Source organism: Poeciliopsis prolifica, unplaced genomic scaffold, assembly GCF_027474105.1.
Source record: "Poeciliopsis prolifica strain line A6 unplaced genomic scaffold, Auburn_PproV2 SCAFFOLD010, whole genome shotgun sequence".
Classification (NCBI taxonomy): Eukaryota; Metazoa; Chordata; class Actinopteri; order Cyprinodontiformes; family Poeciliidae; genus Poeciliopsis; species Poeciliopsis prolifica.
Window position 1 is genome coordinate 10,431,034 of NW_026562385.1, and position 25,223 is coordinate 10,456,256.

Sequence of the window (25,223 nt, forward strand, 5' to 3'; positions counted from 1 at the left end):
TTTGAAGGATATTACATGGTGTGGCCTCTGTTTTCGCTTCTTTTGTCTAATTGTTACAACTTACCCCAGCAGGTGTTACAATCTACCCGGGTAGGTTGTAACAAAGAACACCATGTATTTGACAAGAACTCATGAGGTCTGTGATATTCTTGCAGAAGTTTGAATTGGTGCCATATGTAGTAGACAAATGTGGGTATTTTGTATAAAAATTTGAAAACTCTAGCTCAAAAGTTCTGTGAGTTAAAGGTGCTGGAGCAAAAAGTGTTACAACCATACCCGGTCTAATTGCAATGACTTTGTAGGATTTAACGCAAATACATGTTGAGGATAAAAAACGAGCTATAATCAAGTTTCTGTTTCATTCCAATTAGAGTGGAGAAAAGAAATAATTGAAATTGTGTCCCATTCTTTCTGATCTTTCAGGTTTCAGGGCAACACAGAATTTCAACATTTCAAGATTTTCTAGTTTGAGTCTGGAGACTTCTTAGCCACTCCTTAGTTTCCCTGGATGAGTGTTTCAGGTCACCACTGTGCTGGAAAGCCCAGAATCAACCCATCTTCAGTACTGACAGGAGGTTGATGCCCAAAATCTCTACATCCCCCACAAAGTAACTCCAGATGGTGCAGTCATCCCGTCTCCTTTACAGAACAGCATCCTCACAGCAGGTTTCATGCTTCACAGTTGGAGCTGTGTCCTTGGTATTGTTATAGTCCTTCCGTGAATGGAATTTATACCAAAATGTTTAATTTTGGTCCATCTTCTTCTTGTTTTTTTTTTTCTTGCCGCATCTCATTTCTACTTAAGGGACCTAAAAAGGCACAACGGCCTGAGAAGAAAGGCTGGTTTTGTTCTGAGACCACTGTGGAACCTCTGGAAATATTACAGACGGTTCTTCATAAAAATCAATGAAGTTATGTGCAACCCTGACCGTCCTCTTCATAGCCATCTTGAGAAAACAGTTTCTTTAGACAGCCTTCTTCAGATTCCTGCAAACAGCAATCTCCATCTTCAGTAACTGAATATGAATTAGTGTGCCGCATTTAACAGTAATTTACCTTTGGGATTAATAAAGCATTTTTGAATTTAATTCCTCTGGCATCAAGTTTTCCTTTCTGGACCTTGAGGTACTTTAACCTGTAAATTCTACATAAGTTTGTTATCTAAACCCATCTAAAGAATGCAGCTGCCCAGTCCCTATTAATCTTGGAAAGCATGACACCTGCTGGACAGTAAAGGTAGTGCACAAGTTGAGCAGAAGCAGGGAATAAACACAGTAAAAGAAAATCTTTTGTATGGTTTTATTTCAAAGATCATGCAGTGCACTTTCAATGTGGAGCTGATCACTGAATGCTACACATGAAAACCAATACACTTGTAATTTTCTGGTACAAAACAAACTAAATATTTCTGAGGAATGTAACAAATTAAATACAGGAAAAACAAATGTGCAACCAAAACTATTGCTGCACTGCAGATCTTAAAAGGCTTCATAGGTTGACAGAACCCTGTTGTGTAAATACAAAAATTTCAAATTAGGTATAGAACTTAAAAGACAAAATGCAATAAATTACCTCTTTCAAGTATGTGGGGCATTTACTGAGAGAACTGTGGAGGCATGGGGTACGGCACCAGAGGCGGTGGAGGATGCTGTTGAGGGGCAAGTTGTTGGGGTGGATGCTGAGGAGGCACCTGGGCCTGAGGGAACTGGTACTGAGGATGGCTTGTGCCATTTTGTACAACAGGCTTATTGGGAACAAACTGTTGGGCCTGGAAGTTGTTTTGGGCAGCAAAAACTCCTGCTTGATTGGTGCCGAAGTTTGACTGTCCATTGGTGTTGTAGTTCCCTCCACCATATCCATTGCTGGCACCGTTGCTGCTTCCATAGCCTCCGTTCTGAGAACCTACGCCATAACTCTTGTTTGGTCCGTTGTTAAATCCTCTATTGTTGTCTCTATCCCTACCGCCGCCATAATCACGCCTTCCAGAGGAATACCTATCCCGACGGTCATAATCACCACCTCTGCCGCCCCTTGAACGACCTAGAAGGTAAAGGAAAGGATTTTTAATTCGTCGCGACTACCTTTTAAAACAGCTTGATATTTAATCTAGCCAGAAACAAATGGAGGAAGAAAAGTAACTGCCTTTTACGGCACAGTTTTTGCGTCTCACCAATTAGATTTACCTCCTCTTTCTTCTGCCATCTGGAGGAGCTTTGGGTTAATTGCCTGGTTGGCCTCGCGCAGCACAGAGACGAGGTCCCCGGCCTGCCTCATGTTGTTGGGAGTGAAGAAGGTATAGGCTGTGCCCGTCTTTTGGCTACGAGCCGTTCTGCCAATGCGGTGGATATAATCCTCAGAGTTGTTAGGGTAGTCATAGTTGATGACAAATTTCACGTCTTCCACATCTGTAAAACGTTGCAGTGTGGCAGAAAGAAGGGCGACACATTGTGTGCCAGAGCCAACACAACAACCAGATAAAAAAAACAAAGTTAGTCCCATCGTTGGATCAAAGGGTTGGATAAACCTTAAAGTTGGAAAAGACTAGTGTTAACTGTAGATAGGGAGACTACGGTGGGAAAAGAAAATGATGCACACTCCATTTGCTTCTCATACATTGAGCAAAACCCTTACCTTTCAGGAGTATGCATTCAATAATCCATTCCCATTGCAGAACAACCCCCACAGTCTCTAAAAAATGTTTCTATAAAACTCTACTTCCTCTTAGAAAAAAACAACAACAAAAAAACACCCAAAAACCCTCCCATCCCAGTAGCTCCTTGCTGGCTGCTGACTTTGCCGTTAACCTGTAGACAAGACCCCCTTGGCAGGAAGCCTACAGGTCAACCCCTTCTCAGCAAGCCATCTTTTTCCATACCCAGCGTTCACTTGACCATAATGTCTCTCGTTGGCAGGTCTCGACATGACTTTGAAACGCAGGCGAGGGAGGAATGTGAGCTTGGATTTTGTCCAACCGTGTCCAACTACCATGTCCCACTGTCACCAAAAGCGCCAGTAGCCATGTCATTACAGAGGTGAAGGTAAGATAGGACTGCTCTTCAGAGTGAGGTTTATGGAACTGCATCATTAGCCATGCTTCGAATGTCTCGCTAGAACAGTTTAATTGGCTCAAATGACTTGCAATACAGAATCCAAAAGTACATGCAAGACAAAAAGGAGGCAGTGTAGCTTGGCTTTTAGCTGGGACAGTTAGACCTGGGTGTGTGAAGCAGTCCAAACCATGGCCAGAAAAAACAAACATGGGGGAGGAACTTTGGCCAGCCCTCAACTCTCCCCCATTTTTAGGCAGGCCAGCACATTATGCTTCGTTTGGGCCTGGTCACCTCTGTACATCTGCATGACTGGGAGACCCGTGCCTCGCCAGTCTGGACATCTCCAAGAATCCTCCTTCCCCCTCTGGATACCTGGGCTTGTCATGCCAAGGCCCTGCCACACAGACTGCTCCTTCAGGTCAGGGGAGAAACTCAGAAAGAAGCAGAAGTGTTAAAGAAAGCAAACACTTTCTTTTAGAAATGCTTTAAACGTATGAAAGGGTGAAGTTTAGAGAATACAGACCTAGGCCTCTGGACGCAACATCAGTGGCGATCAGTATGGGGGCTTTGCCAAATTTGAACTCTAAAGAACATCAAAGAAAGAGAATTAGACTTGCATATTTCTGAAAATGAGAAAAAAAGTACAAGTTACAACTTGATTAAAAACAGATAATTACCATTAAGGACCCAGTCCCTCTCCTGCTGGCTTTTGTCTCCATGGATTCCCATAGCTGGCCACCCATCTCTTCTCATTCGTCGGGTGAGGTCATCACACCGCCTTTTTGTCTCAACAAAAATGATGGTCTTGTTCTCCTTCTCACTCATGATTTCCTCCAGCAGACGGATTAGCCTGAAAGAAAATTCACATCTAGTTCAAAATTCCTGAAACATGCTATGTGCACAACTTGCAGTTTGAGTCACAATAACATACTTATTCTCTTTTTCTCCATCATTGCAGACATCCACAATCTGTAGGATGTTATGGTTAGCACTAAGCTGCAGTGCTCCAATGTTGATCTGAACATACTCCTTCAGAAAGTCTTCTGCCAGTTGGCGAACCTCTTTAGGCCAAGTAGCACTCCACATCAGAGTCTGCCTGTCAGGCTGCAACAACAATTCAACAGTCAGCCAAACATGTCGGCCAATCAACAGCTTCTGCAGGACAGTTAATAAAGGCTTGAATAAATAATTCATACCCTGATTTGGTCAACAATCTTCCTGATCTGTGGCTCAAATCCCATGTCCAGCATTCTGTCTGCCTCATCCAGCACCAGGTAAGTGCATCTGCGAAGGTTCGTTTTTCCTGCTTCAAGGAAGTCAATGAGCCTGCCTGGAGTGGCGATGCAAATCTCCACACCTAAAACGCCGTTAGATACACCATCAGAGGCAAACTCTTTGAAACACGTTCCATGCATAGTTCTGAATATAGACACTAAAACTATACCTCTTTCCAAATCACGGAGCTGAGGCCCTTTGGGTGCGCCTCCGTAGATGCAGGTGGACTTCAGACGAGAAGCTTTGCCATATTCAGCAGCCACCTGTTGCACCTGCTGGGCTAGCTCACGAGTGGGGGCCAACACCAGACACTGCCAGCAAGAAAAAGCAACAAGTTTAATTCAACATTTCACTCTGGTTAATACATGAACATCTTGTCAAAATGACACCACTTTAAAGTCTTAGCTTACAATTGGACCGTCCCCACGTTCCAAGAAAGGCTGGTGATTAATGTGCACGATTGCAGGCAGAAGATACTGCAAAGGAAAGCAACAGTTTGATTAGCAACACTTCATACTGGAGTTAAAACTGCTTAAAATTATGCCATGGGCCAAAGAAAACATGCAACTTACAGAAAGTGTCTTGCCAGAGCCAGTCTGTGCAATGCCAACCATGTCCATCCCACTGAGAGCCAAAGGCCAACCCTGGGCCTGGATAGGTGTCGGTTCAGTCCAGTTCTGTTTGTTGATGACCTCCATCACGTAAGCTAAATTAGTAAAATATGGAAAACTCTTCAATGACATCCATTTTCTACTAAAGATTTTTTTAGTACCTTTTTCTTAAAAACTTACAGGGAAAACTTGCTTCGTGAAACTGGGTTATGGGATTTGGGCATTCCCTCCCCTTCACTGTAATAGTTTTTGACCTTCTGTATTGCTCAGCTTCTTGCTGCAAATTAAGAGTTCAGTGGTCAGAAATGATCACAAAGCACCAACATATGCACAGAAACCTATGTCTACAGCTGTTACATAACCTATACATACCAGTGATCTACGGGCGACATCAGGATGCTGCTGATAGAAATTTTTCTCAAACTTTGGGAGCTCGTCCAGGTTCCAGTGTTTCTTCCTCAACCGCTCACCTGGATTGCCGAACTTTCCTCCACCTCCACCTCGGCTACCACCGAATCGGGGTGGTCCACCGCCATAGCTGTTCATTAAAAAAAAAAAAACAAAGATCAGTATCGACAATCCCTGTAGATTTACAAGACTTAAATTAGTTTAGTTTCAATTAATGCAATCAAAAATACTCTTTATCCAACTAAACTGCGTTTGTGATGAGAGTATTATTGCAAATTAGCTTTAGTAAGTGCTTTTAAGCAGCTTTATACCACAATTGTCTTGCTTTAATGTATGAGCTTTTTAAACCAGATCCTATATTGTAAGTGCTAAAAACAACATAGGGTCGAACAAGAATAATTAAAAGTCCTCAAAATTAAGCTTTTTAGTAAAAACTTGACTGTAAAAGTATTTTTCGATGTTGTCTTTTGTTGCTATACCAAGTGGGGAAGAGATAAAAAACAAATCATGACAGTATGAAGGTATTCAAAAACTGGAATATGGTCAAAAGAACTCAACAAAACAATACGTACCTCGCTTTTTTGTTATTGTAGAACTAAAATGGTTAAAACACGTAGTTCTAATGCGTTCAATAGTTTCAAACCAAATACCTAATCTTCGTCTCATTGGAAAAGTTAAACCCATTTGTAGAGACAGAAGTCATTAAGACTCTTTTTTATTGGCGTACTTAAAAAGTTAATCGGATTGGATCGAGGAAACTATTGCGTTCCAGTCCTTCCAACCAGATGAGAACAACTGGAAAGAAATGAGCGAAAGAGAGAGAGAGAAAAAAAGAGCCGTGCCGGCATTTTGTGTTCGCTTTCCTACGCCGCCACATGGCGAGGAGCCGACTAGCCAAGTTAGCGTCATATTAGCAGTGTTCCATAACCGTAGCTTCGCCACAAATAAACACCGGCCATAACGCCGAGCCGAACACTAAATAAACGCCAGAACCCATTAAAATGTTTTCCATGATGTTGGGTTTACTTTTTATGAGCTCACATTAGTGGCGAGCCCTGGTGTCGGTTGAGCAAAAGTTAGCCTGTAGCTAACGATACGCAGCTGCGCCGGGGCACGAGGCCAAACAAGGCCTCAGGCTAAATGAAGCGAAGAAAGACTCAAAACATTGACGTTCTACCGATAAAAACACCTAAACTCCCTTTGTGTGGTAAACGTGGCGACTTCATGAAGTATAGAAGACCCCAGCAACACTTTTTAAAAATCGTCTTTAGTGTCGTCAGCCATGTCACGCGACAGTAAAAATCTTCAAACAATAAGTACAAAACAAATAACGGACTTACCCTCTGTCTCTATCCCTGCCGCGGTCTCTGTCTGAATATCCAGGCATGTTGTGAACAAAACGAACGAATTAAAAACGTATATAAATACAAAGCGGCCTCGGCGTCAGATAGAAAACAGGGCCGGCAGTGGTGCTGAAATGCCGGTTACCGCGAAACGAGGCCCGGTTTATATATGGCCCAGAAAGTCTCACTTCCGACGGATTCATCCGCCGCACCAGTTTCGATCCCGGCGTTCCCTTAAAACGCGAAAAGAACAAAGAAAACAGACTTTTGAATGACTTTCACCATAAAACCGACTCACAGTCTTTATTAACTGCTGTCGTTGCACTTTTAACGTCCATACGAGGGAAGGCAGGAGCGTAAGTGTTTTACAACCACACACACAAAGAGAACAACGGTGTGTACGCAAAACGTCAGCGAATATAATTCAAATCCGCCGTAATTGAAAACCTTGGTTTAAAAAAAAGAATCCAACAAAGCAATTTTTAAAAATAATCGTTTGTTGGATATTACATATGGTTAAGTAGTGAATTTTATGCCTTCACTGCAACGAATGTTGGCGGATGAATATGTACCAGACAGAAAAAGGGGTAATACGACCTACTTCCGATGCCTACACATATTACAGTAAATGACGCAACCAGGACCAACCCAGTTTGTTGTTTTTTTTCATAAATACTTTACGGTATTTTGATTCGAAGAAAATATTAACTCCTCATAATAATTTCAGAAATTTTGTACTTTGTTTTAGTGAAACCTCTGACATGCCTTTTGTTGATAATCCTAGCTTTTTATTTAAAAAAAAAAAATATTATTTTTGCTAGATCACCAGAAAGTATGCATGTTGTGTAAAAACAAAATAATACATTGTTGTGCTTTTTATGCAAACTTGAAAAGTGTGGTGCATATTTGTTTTCGGGTCCTTTTCCTCAGATATCCCCAAGTAAAATATTTATTTATGTAACCAATAAAGTAAAAACTAAAAAAGAATGTCTGGTGATTGAAGTTTGTCACCAAACAACAGATGGGGTAAAAAAAAATGTCCTAAACTTCTGCTTCGCAATCATACTGCTACTCTTTCCAATCACAAAATTCCAATAAATTGGATTAAAAGTTTGTGGCTGTTCAGAAAAGTTTGAAATACCCTAAAAATAAAAAAATAAAACCCATTAAAATTTAAAAAACAAACGCCGGACCAGCTAAAATAACCCTTAAAAGATTACCCTGTGCTGTGTTTTGACTCCATAAAGTCAGTTTCAATTTATACAACAATTTTCACATCGAAAAAAAAAAAACAAGTATAAGATCATAACCCAAGATTAGCATGAAACAGACACTAAAAAGCTCAGGCTTCACAGCCTTTAAGCAAATCAACTGCTCTGACGGATGTAGCCCAAGAAAACCCAGGACGTGTTGTTGTAGAAGGCCTTGCATTGTTAGACGAAGGCAAGTTTAATTCAAACTAATTACACACAAAAATAAGATACTCTTACAAAATGATAGTGTTAACATACATAAAATTGCATCAGTTGGCTATGAGAAATATAGTCCTGCTAGTGGATCATGCGGTTTGCGGAAGAAAAGAAGAAATCTCTCATAATTTTGAGCTTTTTTCTTTTTTTTTAAATTAAAAGGAGAGCTGCTTCACCGTGAAAGCAGCCGGGATCAGCTTTGTGCACTGGACTTTTTTTTTGTTTTTTTTAAAAAAAGAAGTGAATTCATAAATGCTGCATTAAAATACTCACAGCAACGTCATCTTGTTTGTGTGCAATTCCTCTTTGCGGATCGTAATTAAACAAAACAAAACAAAAAACCAAAGAAATTCTACTTAAGTTAAAGATAAATTACACTTTGTTTGATCCACATATATGAACAACATCTTATTACTGTACAAAGCACCATCTGAGGACACTTTTTTTCACTTTGCAAACGTTTGTGAAAGTTTGTTTTTCCTTCTTTTTTAAGTGTATGCAAATGATAAGAACAGTCCACGGTCTTAGAAATTGCTCAACAGGCAGCATCTTTCAGAAAAGAAATGTTGAAGAAAAAAAAAGACATTCAAGAATTTTACATTTCAACCGTGAAAACAAACAAATCCCCGTCTTGGATGGGACTGAATGATTCGTTTGAGTTCATCTCATTCAGTCGACTTTCAAGCCAAAGCACAAACGGACACATGCAAAAATGAAAAATAAAATAAACCGCTTATGAAAAATGTCACTCGTTTGCTGTTAAAGTACGAATGCAAAAGACTTTTTTTTTTTTCAATCTTCGAACATTGAGAAAGTCAAGACAAATGGCCAGCATTAGTTTTAAATATTATAAACTACGTATGACAGCTCCTGAGAATGTGGTCGATAAGAGCTCTTGTGGGCCACAAAACAGGCATGAGTAGAGTGATGTGCACTTTAAGCAGTAGTATGTCAGTGAGCAGGTCTGCTAATATATATTTATATATATATATCAAAAGTAAATGCTATTTAGCACCACATGGCTGAAAGGTAGTAGAGGTTTCTTCTTTTTGTGTGACATGAAGGCAGCACAAAGCGGATAACGATGAACTCTGCGCTCTTCTGTGAGCATCAGTCCAATCGTTCAATAACGTTTAAGATCACCGTCAGCTGCATGAAACTCCAGGATGGAAATGATTAGAACGACGATAAAAGAACTGGTAGATTTTAAAGGGTCGGCAAAATATTTTTTGCGAAAAGTTTGTCGATTTCCAAAAATGATGATGGCAAATTTTTTTTTTTTTTTTTTGGCCTTTAGGACGAGTTTCTCCCAATGGAAGTAGTAGAGATTCTGTCCAAATTAACCACAGCATACAATTCCACGAAATTCAGTCAAGCTTCCACAAACTGTCTCCCATAATTTAAGCAAACAAAAAAAAAAAACAGGGCAACATCTCAAATATTTTTTTTTCCACAAACAGAGAAAAGATTAAAAAAAAAAAGGGTTTCAGGAAGAATAGCAATAAATTATATATATTACATAGAATTTTATTGTTTCTCTTTTATCCCCCAAAGCCCCAATGTTATACAAAAAAATCACATTTCAGGCAATTCATTCATTTACTCGTTTTCAAACACAACTAGCTCTTGAAATGTGCGGGTCAGGATTTTGGGGTGCCTGGGCCCCCGCTTGTGTCTTTGGACGAGGTTGTAAACAGTCAGTTGCAGCTCAGTATGTGACCTTCCCTTCCTCGCTTGCTCACAGGTCGCCTCCGTGGCAACGCCGACGCCCCCCGCCGCGGCCCCTCGGGGGCCCCGGGTTATCTGCATCCGGATTTAGTGTGACCTGCTGTGACCTGCGACTGTCGAATGCTTGTAAAAAAAAAAAAAAAAAGGATAAAAATAAATAAATAAATCCTTGCTTGCGGCAAACAAAATCAGTCGTTATAAATGTGATTTTTTGTCGCCTTCTGCTGGGTAAAATGACAAATTGCTACATGGAATAAAGTCTGTTTCTAAATGCTGAAATAAAAAAAATTAAAGAGCCAGCAAAATCTGAAGGTTCCACAAGTTAGTAAATAGAGTTATTAGCAGCTGAAAATATCCTTTTCAAAGATAAAAAAAAGAAAGAAATGATATTAAGGGAAGAAGGCTTTTTCTGGTGTTCTTCCCATCTTTTAGTTTGGCTACATGTCAGAGTATGAATTCTTCCCTCCGCGCCCCGGACTGAATGCCTCGCCGTGGAGTCGGTGGTTGGTCGAGGTCGAACCCCCCCGTGGCTTCTGGTTGTCGCCGAGTCCCGCAGGCGTAGACCGTTCACTCCACGGCGAAGCCGCACGTCTCCTCGATGGCAGTGAGCAACTTGTCGTACAATTTGTCGTAGGTTTCGTAGGGAGGAATGTCGATCCGGTTGAAACTGGAGGAAAGACGTGAGAGTCAGCGAAAAGCGGTTCGAAGGTGACGGCATCTTCCGCGCTTGTTGACAACCCCGTTATTAAAGATGTGTAAAATTCAAAATAAATTCAGCTTTTGTTTTCGTCTACCTTTAAGTTTAAGTGAAGCTTTTCCAAAAGCACATTTTGTTGATGAATAACTGACTTTGACAACAAACTACCAGCTGTATCTGTACTCTTGAATCTTTTCCTACATACGATGAAAAAAAGTTCACCGACCACCATTGGATTTAGCTGTCAAGTTGTCAACATCACGTGCTAAATCTTAAATGGATGTGTGATATATAATTAATTGTCAACGTTCTTTCAATCGGATAACAAGGTCCAGTGGAATCAGGTTATACAGGTAAAGAAAAATAGTGAAGTAGGTTGGTCATGCTAGCTTGACTTTGACAATCTTAACACGTAGACATGCTGCTGAATTTGGTGTGTTTTGGTTGAGTTAAAAAAAAAACAAACATGCCAACTCTCTGACAGCTCACTATGGTTAACTTTCTAAGCCTATAATGTGAAGTGTAATCTTTAGCATCTTTAAGTAGGGTGCCAACAATGTGGAGTTTGCTGTGTTTCCCTCTCAAAACACAGCAAACCCCTTTAATCAATCCTAAAAGTGAGAATCTGCCAGCTGACCGGGCGCTGATCCCTCACCAGGTGTGGGCTTTGGGCAGGTTGTTGGTGCTGGCATCGATCTGGTGTATAGTGAAGAGTCGTGGTCCTGCAGCGCCTGCGGAGGAAAGCATTTTGGAGAAATATTTGAACAACAACCGCTTCTTCAGTTTGTTGTCTGACTACCAACTCAAAAGGTTTGGGTTTATTTATATAATTTATGACGTTCATACCAGAGTTCAGATCAGCCATCAGTGTGATAAGCTCATCATGGAAACAAAAAGTCAAGGACAAAGGTGAAATATGTATCAGAAAATATTGTTTTGTGTAATTTCTGACCTCATTAGTAAAGTTAAAGGGGCAGTATTATGTAAAATGAACTTCTTTTTAGCTTTACATGCTGTTATAATGTAATTCCCTCATGGAAGACATACCTGGAGTGTTGAATTGATTCATGTTAGAGAAATTCTTTTATCTCCTGCAACCATTCAACTGTGCAAAATGACTGGGTGGACCTTCGAGATGCTCCTGCAGACTAGCCTACAGCAATTAGCAAACACCTGGTGGATCTGCACATTTGCTGAGCTTGTCATAGAAGCTACTTCTCAGTGCAACATTGGTAAACTCGATAAAGGATTAACAGAGGAGCCCTGTTGTGATGACTGTGTTTCAGCAGCTTCTTAAAGAGACAGAGGCCCAATTTCAAGGAGTTAAATTACAAAGTCAAATTTCATTTCAGCCATATTTGATGTACATAACTTTCTTACAGCATTGTAACTTGATTTTGCTAGAAAATGTGCCTGGACGTGACATAATAATGCCCTGTAATATGCTAGTTCATCAGCTTAAAGCTACTTTGAAATATGTGTATATGGATCCCACCATTAAACCTTCAACCTACAGTTTCAACTGTCCAGTTTGCCCACAAACAAGCATGTTTATCTGATAGAAACGGAAATATTTACACACCAATTAATACGACCAACAACAGGAGTTGATAAATGAAGCATCAACATCATATTCTTCACAATTATCTCTGATGCCTAAAGCAAACAGGTCTTGTTTAGCGAGAAATGTAAAAAACTGAAGATGATCCCTTTTACTTTGACGTCAAGACTGAAGTCCTACTTTGTTTATAAAATCTGTTCAGCTGCTGACGTTTTGCTGACATTTGGCCCAAGATAAGATGGTCACGTTACCCGAGGTCTGCCAGCGGATCATCTTTTACTCATCATGCCTGGGTGGCTCAGTGTCTGGGCCGAGCCGTCTGCCAGGATGGACCCACTGACCCCCAGAGGGTTCATCTCAGATCAGAACAACCCAGAGACACACACACACACATGGAGTCAAACACTGCTCAGCGTCAGAGAGCAGCAAGAGCAGAACCTCTTTCACTGGTCCATTCAAACTAATTAACCCGTTAACTACCACCTCCAAGTTGCTGACACGTTAGCCAATGAGGCTATGAGGACACCGCCGCCGTCATGACGGTGAAGGGGTTTAAACATCGTGAACATTTTTTTGTGCAAATGTCATCTTTTTCCCATATCAAAATTCTAGACTTGTTTCTTCTTTGTTTTTTTATAGCAATTTTAATAAAGTGATTAGAAAAACGCACCACGAATTTATGGAAAACAGTAGCAAGACTCCAGATATGGTGAAAAGAAAACAAAAGAGAAAGATGAAGAAAGAGAAAAGGAAAGAAAGACACTAAAGAAAGAGAGGAAGAAGGGAAGGAGTGAGCAAAGGAGGAAAAGGAGGAAAGATAGACAGAAAAATCACACAAGGAAGAAAGGAAGAACAGAAGAAAAAATACATAAATAAATAAAAAGGAACAAAAGAAAGGAAGAAAGAGAGCAGAAGACAAGAGGAAGAAATTAAAAGACAGATAGAGACAAAGGACTGGGGAATAAATTGAAAATTTCTAAGTATGACCCCATAATTATATTTTCCTTTTCTGTCCCTTTCCAGAACTGGAAAACCCACGATTTATCTACCTTGAAGGGCCTTGAACCCCTGCAGGGGAACCCTGGAGGATCCTGTGACAAACTGCAGCAGTCGGGCCCGGCGCTCCTCGTCGAACGACTCCACGGCCTTCCAGAACCACTTAACGATGCTGGTGTCCGGCGTGCAGTGCTTCAGCCGCGTGTTGGACTTCCAGTCGTTGATGTCGATCTTCCCCAGGCCGCAGACGATGAGCTGCGGGAGAGAGGGGGGGAGACGGCGGGGTTAGCATGTCGGGATCGAAAACAGCGGTCGGCGGACTTGAGCGATGCACCTCCAGCTCCTTCTCGTCGAAGGCCTTGAGCAGGTGTTGGGGGATGACCTCGTTGAAGCCCTTCTGAAGCGCCAGGAACTGCGCCTCGATCCCCCGCAGGAAGCGCCAGTTGACGTAGAGGCGGACGTACTCCTTCTTGTTGTCCTGGGAGACGGGGATGCTCTTGCCGTTGGGTTTGAGCTCGTGCTGGATGATCTCGCCGTACGCGTTGTGCTCCACGCAGAAGGTGTGGTCCAGCACGCCCGTGATGTCGTTGTCCCTGGCGGCAGAGTCGCATTTCAAATCGCTGCTCGGCAAACAAGCCAACAACAAAATGGCGACCAGACACCTGGACGTACAGGATCCAAACCAGGCTGTTGTGCAGGTCTGGGTCGACGGACTCCATGTCGTCCAGGGTGATGGGTTTACCCAGCAGCTGCTTGTAGAACGGGAGGGTGAAGCCGCCGTCGATGTAGTGGCCGTGGAACACAGCCATCCCCATAATGCGGCCGACGAAGTGGAAGTACGACAAATGCTCCTGCAAGGAGGTAAAAAAAACCCCAACAAAAACCCATTCAGGCTGCAGAAAAATTCAATAATTTCCAAGCATTTTTTATTTGTACTTTTATTCGTTTTTATCATTGGTGCAAACAAAGACACTCTAGCCGCAACCCAATCAGCCTGAAACGAGGGCTGGGAATTTATCGTATCGTTTATTGTTTATCGTGATACATTTCTTGTCATAATGAGAACATAGATACATCATCGTCACGACAAATTCCAATTAATAATGTTTTAAAAAGAACAAAGCTGTGAATATTGTCTGGACTGTTATTTTTAGAATCTTCTCCACTGGTTGTCCAATGAGAGTAAGTATCATTTTTACGCAACTAGCGTCCTGAAGAAGCGCATTAGAAAGGAAATGTTTTTCAAGAGCAGTATGTGGAAGAGCAAAAGATCAACAAATGTTTGATTTTGTCTCTTACGCTCTTTCTCCATCATCATCTATTGTGAAAAAAAACAATGATGTTCAATTCATGTTGCATGACTGTGTTTTTTGTGTTTGCTATGATGTGGAGCACTTTGAAATGCCTTGCTGCTGAAACGTACAATACAAAAAAAATGTGATTGATTGATGCAAATTGTGGGGAAAGGTTTCCCAGTTTCCCGCCCGTTTCTGCTGCTTTCATCAGCTTGCAACTTACAGGATTCACAGCGGAGTCCGGGTTGATCTGCAGCGTGTAGATGTCGTCGCGGGAGTACTGGAACAGCCCGTAGTACGGGTTCAGCATCTCATGCGACAGCAGGTAGAGCCACTCCCTGCAGGACGAAGCACACAGGGCTCAGATCAGAGTTGATGAGGCGCGCTTGTCAGAATAAAAGTACCCTTTCAAAATAACATCGAAAAAGATGTCATTAAATATTTGTTTCATTAACTGCTTATACATAACTTGGATAGAGTAGAAATTGTGTGCATATATATATATATATATATATATATATATATATATATATATATGATGCGTGTGTGTGTGTGTGTTCCACACACACACAAATAATGTGGAACAAATTTAGATGTGACAATTATGGGGAGCAATTTAATCATCTTATTTCTACTTCTTTTCAAACTGGATATGGAAATTTTGTTGTTTTTTTTACGTTTGATTATTATTGTCATATCTATATATGTTTTGTTTCTTAATTAGTTTCTTCTTGACATTTTAGTTGCTCAAAAAAAATTATTTTATTTCAAAGCCACTTTTTTTTTTTTATTAATCTTTTCTTTTTGTTGGTCTATTCTACTTATAAATGTGAAGTTTTTATCAGCCATAAGTAGAAAATGATCAGACTGAACAAACGGGCTTTTAAGATGGAATTGATGGAATAAACTTTTTGACAGTAATTATATTCTAATTTCTTGAAAGGGTCTGTAATCACAGTGCCATGAATAGAGATTGACACATGAGACATGTTAGTTCAATACATTTATTCCGCAATGAACTATTACTTTCACAAACATGGTACACGATTGTGAAGTAGAAGAAATATTAAACATGGTTTTTAAGCGGAACATGGATTTGTACTTCGTAGAACGACCTTTCACTGCAAATTTTCACATCTAGAAACTGAAATCTGGATCATTTTTCCGTTTTAGCAACTTTAGTTACACAAAAATTGTTATCAGCAAAAATCGCTTTTAAAAAATTCAATAACATTTTTAATAAGTGACAATCAGGGCCCCCATGGACTTCACTATATTTCACTATATTTTTCATATTATTTCTGAAAACAATAAAAAAAAAACAGAGACAAAATGTGAAAAATTTCATGGGTTTTAATACTTTTGTATGCCAGTGAATGTGACGAAACATGACCAATAAAATGATCCGACTGAAACAGAAAGAAAAGCACAGCAACCACTGGATATGCTCACCTGGCCACTCCTCCGTAGTCGAGGCCTTCTTCACCCCTGAACTTCACCATCAGCCTCTTCCACAGGTCCTTCGGCCTCATCTTCATCACCTGCCGATACGACTCCTGCACACAGACGCTCCTCAAGGTCAGTCAAATCTCAGCAAAATTATATTTTAGTCTTTCCAAGCGACGGTCACACTGAGCTAATGGTTCGACTTTTCTAACGGACCAGATCTACAACATTGATGTCTCTCCTTTTGTGATTCACAGATCGGCACAAATTCAGAATCGGCTTTAGAAATCCTTCGTTCTCCATGACAACCATTCAATTGGTGCCAAACGAATTGGTGGTCAGCCTCCAAGGACAAAGCTCCTCCTTGGACATGCAGCTTTAAAGCCTCTGAGCTTCCTTGACATCCCCACTCATCTCCTTCAGACTAGCCAGGTGCAATTAGCGAACACCTGCTGAGCTCATCATACGAGCTGCTTCTCACTGCAGTGCCGGATAAAAATGTTGTTAAAGGGCTAATAGAGGAGCCATGTGGTGATGACTAGTGCTATAAATATGACACTACATGCCAGGAAGACATAATATGAAGAGCTTCCTGACTATACATAGTTTTTAAAATTGTTTTTACTGTAATTTACATTTTTCTGTATCAAATTCAGTGAATGTGTTTGTTTTGTGGGACTACGGATGGAAATTAGCATGTTGTTAAATCCGTCATTAATACGCACTGTCCCATTTACATAACATCAATCAATCAGTCATACAGACGAACATGTTGTAGTTATACTTTGAGAACGCAAAGGCTCCTTACGACCACGGATTGGTCTGTTGCTGACGAGCCCACTGGATTGATTGACAGGTGGCGTCACGACAACCGAGTCCCCACATGTCTTTGAAACAGCTGCAGCAGGAGGAGGAGGCCCAAAGCCTCCTCAGAAACAAGAAACGGACATTTCATCGCCGACAATGAGTCGGTTGTATCTTTTAAACTCTATTCTGAGGCCGAGCGCTCCTCCTCCTCCGCCGCCGCCAGTGTTGGCCACACGTGCAGGCGGCTTACAGCATTAGAGGGAGGGTTCGCCTTGAGTGGATTAGAGGCCGTGACAATAAACACAAGCATAAGACTCCAATAACGCCGCCTCTTCCTCTGCCAGGCTCCGCCGTGGCCTCAGGACGGAGCGGACAAACTCAAGGGTGTTGTGGGAGAAACGGGAACGTCTTCTCTGCGCTGTAAAAATAAACACGGTGGACGTTCGCCGACGTTGAGTTTCCTACGCGGGCAGAATTTACTGCTCGTCTTTGGTCTGGAGAAGTTATGCAGCTATGTCTCTCTGAACCTTAAGATTGGCTCTGCCCCTTCTCTCCCTCTCACCCCCGCAACCCTCAACCCTGTCAAACGTTGAGATCAGCCAACAAAAATGTCTTTGGCGAGATTAACAGACGCGGCCGTTCCAGCACATTCCAGCGTGTGCTTTATGAGGGTCATGCAGTCTGTTGCAGGTGGTGTTGTTCTGGTGAAGGCCCCGCACCTCATCGATGCAGAGAGAAGAAAAAAAAAGAAAACCAAAACACTCCCCCCGCTGAGAGAACGCTCTTCTCAAAATGAGCGGTCTGGTTTGGATTTGGAGCGGCTCTGCCTTCGCACATCGTAGATAACGACGAGCGAGAGAAACGCGCTCCCACTCGACCTTTCGCCGAGAACGTGAGAAGGAGGCCGAGAGGACGATTGCTTAAAATAACTCAACGTAATGAGCAATTCTCTGAGTTATGTACCGGTAGACGACAGGCAGAAATGTTTTTAGCGGTGAGTGGGAAATTAGTGATTTGAACGCAATATATCTTTATTTCTCGAGCAAAAAAAAAAATACTCAGAAAAACACAGATTGGGTTTATTGTGTGTTCAAGCTGTATTTGCATTTCAGAGAGTTTTTTTCTGCTGTCTGCTGGTTTCAGGAGGTAAAATGTAAGACCTTTAAAGATAATCCGCTTTGAATGAAACTTCAGGTAGTTGGGGGATCCTGCTGCGTTACAATCAACTGGAATTACTTTAACCATACTTTAGATGTGAAGTTTGTCGAAGTTGTTTCTTCTGAAATGTAGAGCGCCTCCCTCTACAGTTTGTGTAAGGATTTGTATCTCTTGTTGAAATAAATACCGTGAGTCTGAGTATCTGTTGTGGAGATGACCTGCTGGACCTGAGAGGAACAAAGAAAGGTTGGAAACAAAACCCTGAAATTTCTGGGCGAGTTTTTGTTTTGCACACAATGAACCCAACCTCGTATAATTTGCCAACAGAATTCAGCCAATGGTAAAAGCAAACGTTGTCCAAAACAACCGGCAAGAAATTTGAACGCACGCATTGCAGACAGAAAAATGCCAGCTAGGAAATAGTTAACTAACATTAGCATTAACTGACTGTCACTGATATTTTGAAAATACAAATATGTACTTGAAAACCAAATCAAACCAGCATGTGCAGCAAACGTATCTGCTTGCTGCTGTATTAGCAAGCACATAGCAAGTGTATGTTGGCAGCTAGTTAGCGGTAGCCTCAGCCTCATGGCAAGATCTGCTTTCACATTTCATCATGTCATAACCACAAACTTTTGTTAGGATTTTTTAGGATTTAACAACACAAATCAGCACATAACCGTGAAGTTGAAGAACATCCATACCGGAGGTTCTTCGGTATGGATGTTCTTACCATAACAAGGTGTCATGCATGCATTTAGATTTAGACCCATTTACCCGGATACCCCTAAGCAAAATCCAGCGCAAACAATCGGCTTCGGAAACCACTTATTAGTAAACAGAGTCCAGCTGTGTGCCATTTATTGTCAGCACAAGTCCAGATGTTCTGTGAACAATTTATTGGGTTTTTTTTTGTTTTGTTTGCCGGTGAACAACCAGCGTGAAGAAGACCAAGGAACGCAGCAGACATGTCAAGATAACGCCATCGAGCTGGGTTACAAAACGAAATCCGAAGCTTCAGGCCTTCTGGTTCCAGTCTAATTTGCATCCCCAAAACCAGAACCAAACATGGAGGAGCACCATTCGTTTTCTATACTCCACTAATCTGGAACAAACTTCCAGAAAACGGCAAGACTGCGTACACTCTGAGTTCCTTTAATTTGAGTTTAATAACTCTAAATCAGGTAAGATTATAATAAAATTTTACGGTTCAGACTTTATAGCATTCAGAGCTACAATGCACTGGTTTGAAGCAAAGCGACAGAATGACCCGGTCAAAGCCCAGATGTAAATCCAAAGAACATGTGGCAAGACTTGAAATTTAATGTTTACAAACACCCGGCTAACTGAGACCAAAGTGTTTTGCTAGTTTTTTTGACAGTATTTTGGTGCCAAAATATGAAGTATTATTCACAAAAGACCTGAGCGATGTCGCTGACGCTGTTATGACTCGAGGGGCGCAGATATAAATAAGAGCAACACGTTCTACATTTTTATTCTAAAAATGTCAAAACCGTCCACGACTTTCCCTCCACGACAGTATGTGCCCAATAAAATTCGGCTTGCGGGTCGTCGTGTGACAAACTGTGAAACGTCTCTGGGGAATAAATACCTCTTTTACAAGGCACTGTACGTTCTACTTTGCGGTCACAGTCCGTCACGGTCGTGTTTTGCAAAGGTTTAAGGTGGCGCGCTGACCTCAAAGATCTCCTCGCGGGACACCTCGATGCGACAGTGGCCGGCCTGAGGCTGCTGCTGGGACAGCTCCTGGCGCAGGATCTTCAGCTTCTGGACCAGGTCCCGCTTGTACTTGGGGACGGTGAGACACTCGGCCTCTTCTGGGAGCTGGCCCGGGGACACCAGGGCCTGCTGGACCTGGTCCTTGGTCTGGTTCTGACGGCTGTAAACCGCGAGATGGACCCACAGGTGGAACACATGGAGAGAGAAGGAAAAACACAAACAGGGGCAGGAAGAGGCGAGACAGAGGAGGTTAGAAACCAAATAACTTGGTGAAAACAAATAAAAGTCACCCATCAAATATTAGAAGATTCATCAATTTAACATAAATTGTGCGTTGTTGCTTTTTTTTTTTTTAATTCCTCTTCAGCCACATGTGATCCCATGTCATTTTAATTCTCTAAAGGAAAAAAAAAACAATGGCTGCTACTTTAAATTTCAACTGTGGTGTGGTTAAAGTGCTTTGCCAACCTTAAGCCATTTCAATAGAGGTAACTGGAAAAAGTGTTGTAATAAAATAGATTACACTCGCACACTGTAGAAGCCTCGAGGTACTAAAAGAAATTAACTCCAAAGAAATGCATTATTTAAAACGACCAGCAGGGGGCAACTCTTAACTCCCAGAGATGGTCCAATATTTGAGTTTAGACACACACAAAAAAATGATTTTTTTCATGATTTATGAGGAGCCTGTAAAAGCAACTTTAAAATAAACAAGGTAGTGATGCTCAGAATGTTATTCTGAGATCTTGGGGGGGATCAACTACTCTGAACCATTTTTTAAAACACTAGTTATGACGTTTACATTACATCATAACCTGGTTACTGCTGAAACTATATCAGGGATTCCGAGGGGACTTCTGGTCAAGATGCAAAGCATCTTGATTTCTTGACAAAATATGTTTTCTAATTCTGTGTATAATTTGAGAATTGAATTGTGTAAAACAAACAGAGATTCGGTTTTCTCTCTCTCTCTCTGCATTACAGGAAATCTAAAAATAAACACTGCCCGAGTGTTGGGACAGACGTATCTATAAGTAGATAAAAACAAAAATGAAGGTACATCTTTATTACTTCTTTTAAGAAACAGATTATGACAGCGACAGAATACTATATTTTCCCTCCCTTTTTCTGCACTGTATCGTTAGATATGATATTCAGATATCAGGTTCTGACTTGCTGATCGCCAGTCGAGGCCTGAGAATAAAATCACATGATTCTGGACAGCAGCTGGTTTCTTGGAACATCTCTAATTGAAAGCAGTTCTACAATCAACCTGCTGTATTTAGTTTGCTTTTAAAGATCTTGCTAATACTAACAGAGATATAAAATCCAGAGTTGTTATTGGGCCGTCGCTTGGAGATCACTTCCATAATCGATGTCAGCATACATGTTGACCCTGAAGTTGAAAGCTAAACACATTATTCTGTTATTCATGTAAAGATGTTGCCAAGTAGGAATGCAAACAATTAATTGAATTATGATTTGTAGTCAATTAATGGTTGATTAGATTAAAATCAGTTCCAATTTATTAATAATGTCGGCTGAGATCTTCTTTCAGTGTTGTGGTTTAGCCGCCATCCAGCAGAGGGCGCTGCTGGTCATCCTTAAAAGGGAGCCAGGAATAAAGATGGCGGAGAGATTCCAGAAGAGAAACGTCCAGGGTCTGGTGTGGGATGCAAAATACACTTTAAAACTATACACACTCGACAAGCTCCTTAAGCCTCAGGTTAATAGAGCTGATTTAGCCGAGTAGCGTCAACTTCTACTTAAAATATCATGTACTTTAAATACATGATATTTTATACAGTTGGTTTTGAGGATTGTCCACTTTATGGAGCAAAGTTTTAACCACAGACATGTTTGCATGAACATCTCTCTGTTCATGGAAAATTCAAAATTTTACGTTCTTTCATCTTCTATTTTTCTATCAAGCAACCTAAGAAGTTCCTGTTTTGTTATATTTTATGGATACTTAAGTTTAATGTGATAAAACATTAACAAATTTTTTGTCAGTATTTAATACGGCAGACAAAATAATATCAAAATGCAATAATTTTTTTAAAAAAATCAGCCTATTATGAAAAACTGAGATGGTGGACCTTCTTGATACAAGAGAAAAAAATGTCCTCTTATTGACTTAATTGTTAACTTGCGTCTCTTCTGCCAAAGTCACAGTATTTACCATCGTATTGATTTACGGATTGTTGCCACTATGCAGCTCCAATTAAATGAAGAAAAAAAAACTAACTGGAAGTGGTAACAAATGACCTCCAGACAGATCCCAGTTGTAAAGAGTTGGTTTAGCCTTTAATGTATCCACCCACTCGATAGACTGCATTCCACCTCACCACAGCGGCCATTTGGTTTGTGGGGTCTGGTGCAGCATAATGGAATCACTTCCTGCCATCCCAGAACGCCACATGGCCCCCATAGGACGCTCGAGCCCTCCTCATGAATCCCTTTATTTCCTGCCGACTAGACCGAGGAGCAGACGTGGGGGGGAGGCGCGAAGGTTACTCTTCTGACAGCACCCAAACACGGCAGGGAGGGAAGGAGAGGAACGGAGAATCTCTCTCACCCATAAAACAAACGCTGCCGCTCCGTCTCTCTCTCTGTTCTCTTTCCAGCTGCGTATTGACGAGTGACTGGAACATGTTACCTGAACGCAACCCCGACACACTTTTAATCAATCACAAACATCTCCAAGAAAAGTAGACGTCCTTTTCTCACGTGAATCCCACAGCCAGGTCTTGGGAGATGGGAGGGGAGAGGAAAAAAAAAAAAAAAGCAGACGTGGATTCGGTTACCTATTGGACGCTGACCTCAACTAGAAGAGGGAGCAAGACGGCAACAGTGCCGGGGAACGTCTTAACCAAAACCATGCAGCGCTATAAACTGCAACTTTGATGGACATCATATATATCTGACATTTTTGCGGGATGACGGCACGCGAGAGGTGAAAATGTCTACAATCTCTGGCCTGATAAAAGGCAGATGTCTTGACAGTGAACCAGGAGGACTGATGGATTTTCCAGACGTTTGTCACAAGTTTGAGAGTCCCTTCAGAGTTCGCTCTGAAACTAAACAGAAGAGGGAGTAGATCATACGATGCGCTGTTCATATAAACACAACAGGTTGAAGCAGGCTCCTGTTATATCCCATCACGACTCCCAAACTTGAGGCTCAATACTCGCTGCAAGGCACGGTGATAATGTCGAGGCAAGACGTCTCTTGCGGGATAAAAACGCGAGACTTGTAAAGAAAAGACAGAAGTGGAAGGTTTCTGCGTGCATCAGTAAATCTGCTTTGATTTCCTTAACTTTGGCTGGTTGGAAATCGGTCGTTACTTAGACGTGGAACCGATCTTATCTACTTCCACAAACATCTAAAATCAGCGATTGTCCCCTTTAGCTCTGTCGATTAATAATAATCGCCACATTTTGTCAACTTAGCGATTTTTCAGACATAAAAAAATATCAAAAGATTTTTTACATCTTTATATTTCTTTTTTCAAATAAAAACTTCAAACGAAGAATATTTTAAAAAAAAGGGCAGTGGGACTGTGTTGCTACAGCTGGACACGAGTTGAGACCATCATAACTGCATGTATGGACGCTCAAATCCAGCTTGTTCATCGACTTGGGCGCGGGACGAATACCTCAGTTTCCTGGACATGAGACGCTCCAGACACACACACACACACCCACACCCACGCACACACACCCCCGTGCACACACACACACACACACAAATACACACACACATAACAGCATCGGTTTTCACTCGGCTATTTGATGTCCGGCCAAAGACAACTTCGTGACGGATCGAGTGCTAAAAAACGCTTTCATGATTAAAACCTCTGAAGAATTTCTGAAATGTCAGGACAGAAAAGGATGTGGGAAGCCTAGAACATGTATACATTTCTCTCTCTGTGTGTGTGTGTGTGTGTGTGTGTGTGTGTGTGTGTGTGTGTGTGTGTGTGTGTGTGTGTGTGTGTGTGTGTGTGTGTGTGTGTGTGTGTGTCTGTACGATTGCCTGCGGTGGTCAACACACTTTGGAACAGTATTCCAGTGTAAATCCGTCAGACAGATGTAGGGCCGGGTCCTTACCTGACGTTCTGACTCTCGCTGCCTCCTCGAGAACCGTTGGAACTTGGACTGAATAAATCAAAAATAAAAACATAATTTTTCATCTCGTTTTCTGTGGGGGTTTTTTTCTTGTCTTTACTTTTTTTTTTACTTGTGTTATTGAGTGCTACAGCTCTTACTTCAGGACCAGATGCAGGTTAGCGGAGAGCCGCGGGTCGGTGAACTGCGTGGTTCGGTTGTTGTGGTCGACGAAGTAGACCCTCCCCGTCGCGGTGTTGCGGATCTCCCATCCCGGCGGCAGCGGACCGAGTTCCTCGCAGTTCACATTGCTCAGGTCTCTGAGGCGCAACAGAGACGCAAAACCAGGTTTCAGAACAAAACATGATGATTATTTACTATCCCTGTCAGTCACACTTGAAAACAGAGCCGAATGTTCACTGCAAAAACACAAAATGTTTCTGGTCTAACTTACCATTAACCTTTCAGAAAGAAATAGGAGCTTGTTTTAAGTCAATAATTTGTAATATTGATCAAAAAAGCGATAGATTATTTCACATATAACATGGAAAAAAGTGTCGGTATGAGTATGGACGCACCGATCTGATATTAATGTCTTTATTGGTCTTGATACTGAAAGAATTTCTAGAGCAATCGTGCTTTATTATTTATTTCACATTATATTTGAAATTCCTAATTGCACTTTCTGAAACCTTTGAAAAATGATTTGTTGCAGTTTGTTTTTGTACATGTGTGACCAAGGTAGTTTTAGTATCATTTATTTTACATTGGCTGATCGTACTGAACAAATTAAAGTTGTTGTTTCACATGTCTGGCCAGACTAGTGACACTGTCAGTGTATTTAAGTTCCTGTACTGATGCAGAGTTATCAAATAAATTTCTAATTCAGTAAAATTTTTTGTCTGTTTTTAAAAAAGAAACATTTGTAGAGTGCTCAGTATTGTTTTTCAGATATTGGTATCGGAAGTGAAATCACTGGATTGGTGCATCCCTAGCTATTAGTGAAATAGTTTTTTTTGTCAATATTAAGATACTATTGACTAAAAAAAGCTTCTAATTCTTGATGAAAGTGTTACTTGTATGTCAGCCTTGTCTTATGTCAAACATGCTAAGATGTTTTTCCTAGAAACTAGACTGAGAATCTATGTGAGGTTTTTGGAATTTTTAATTATTTCTGTTTGCAGGCAAAACAAAGGGAGCAAAAAAAATAAATAAATAAAATAAAATTCCCTCAAACTTTTAGATTCAGAACGAGTGCAGCTCATGGTGTAAGCTGTTGCGTGACCAGAAGAGTTATGAAAAAGTCATCCATATTCAACAGACGGGAGACGTGATCGATGAAGTTTTATTAAAGGGAGCGCACTGAGGCATGTTTTGGAAAAGCATGTGCAAATATTTTGCGCATTCTTCCGGGATGCCGTAATCGACACGACCCACATGCCTCCGACGGGGTCAGCTGGGACTGCCCCAGGCACGTTAGGCGCGGCGCGGGTCGGGTAGCGCTGCTACAGCACAGAGAAAAAAAAAAAG

At 41.3% G+C, this 25,223-nt stretch overlaps 2 protein-coding genes across 3 annotated transcripts in view; both read right to left on the minus strand.

The window, feature by feature from the left end:
- Positions 1 to 1,285: 1,285 nt before the first annotated feature.
- On the minus strand, positions 1,286 to 6,846 carry ddx5 (DEAD (Asp-Glu-Ala-Asp) box helicase 5). 2 transcript variants are annotated; one of them, XM_055035477.1, is made up of 12 exons: positions 6,685 to 6,842; positions 5,309 to 5,474; positions 5,117 to 5,213; positions 4,898 to 5,031; positions 4,736 to 4,801; positions 4,495 to 4,636; positions 4,247 to 4,407; positions 3,982 to 4,154; positions 3,728 to 3,900; positions 3,574 to 3,633; positions 2,184 to 2,405; positions 1,286 to 2,040 (listed from the first exon to the last, which is right to left on the minus strand). In XM_055035477.1, the coding sequence occupies exons 1-12, from the start codon at positions 6,729 to 6,731 to the stop codon at positions 1,595 to 1,597; spliced, it is 1,887 nt and encodes a 628-aa protein (XP_054891452.1). In that variant the 5' UTR covers positions 6,732 to 6,842; the 3' UTR covers positions 1,286 to 1,594. The 2 variants fall into 2 exon arrangements, with proteins under 2 accessions (XP_054891452.1, XP_054891453.1); XM_055035478.1 differs by having other exon boundaries at positions 1,923 to 2,040; positions 2,171 to 2,405; positions 6,685 to 6,846.
- Positions 6,847 to 8,095: 1,249 nt separating this feature from the next.
- LOC129363508 (E3 ubiquitin-protein ligase SMURF2-like) overlaps positions 8,096 to 25,223 on the minus strand; it is a 35,250-nt gene continuing 18,122 nt past the window's right edge. Inside the window, exons 9-18 of the mRNA XM_055035628.1 lie at positions 23,855 to 24,013; positions 23,697 to 23,744; positions 19,546 to 19,747; positions 15,886 to 15,989; positions 14,657 to 14,771; positions 13,811 to 13,989; positions 13,473 to 13,731; positions 13,192 to 13,393; positions 11,237 to 11,312; positions 8,096 to 10,551 (exon numbers count right to left, since the gene is read on the minus strand). Of these exons, the coding sequence (XP_054891603.1) occupies positions 10,452 to 10,551; positions 11,237 to 11,312; positions 13,192 to 13,393; positions 13,473 to 13,731; positions 13,811 to 13,989; positions 14,657 to 14,771; positions 15,886 to 15,989; positions 19,546 to 19,747; positions 23,697 to 23,744; positions 23,855 to 24,013 (1,444 nt within the window). The 3' untranslated portion in view covers positions 8,096 to 10,451. The remainder of the gene's footprint in view (positions 10,552 to 11,236; positions 11,313 to 13,191; positions 13,394 to 13,472; positions 13,732 to 13,810; positions 13,990 to 14,656; positions 14,772 to 15,885; positions 15,990 to 19,545; positions 19,748 to 23,696; positions 23,745 to 23,854; positions 24,014 to 25,223) is intronic.

Excerpts from the sequence above, each read along its gene's own strand:
- ddx5 (XM_055035477.1), bottom strand. The coding sequence starts at position 6,731 with ATGCCTGGATATTCAGACAGAGACCGCGGCAGGGATAGAGACAGAGG. Across the intron at positions 5,475-6,684 it reads GGCAGGGATAGAGACAGAGG|CTATGGCGGTGGACCACCCC; the intron begins GTAAGTCCGTTA and ends TTTAATGAACAG. Across the intron at positions 3,634-3,727 it reads GAGGGACTGGGTCCTTAATG|AGTTCAAATTTGGCAAAGCC; the intron begins GTAATTATCTGT and ends GATGTTCTTTAG.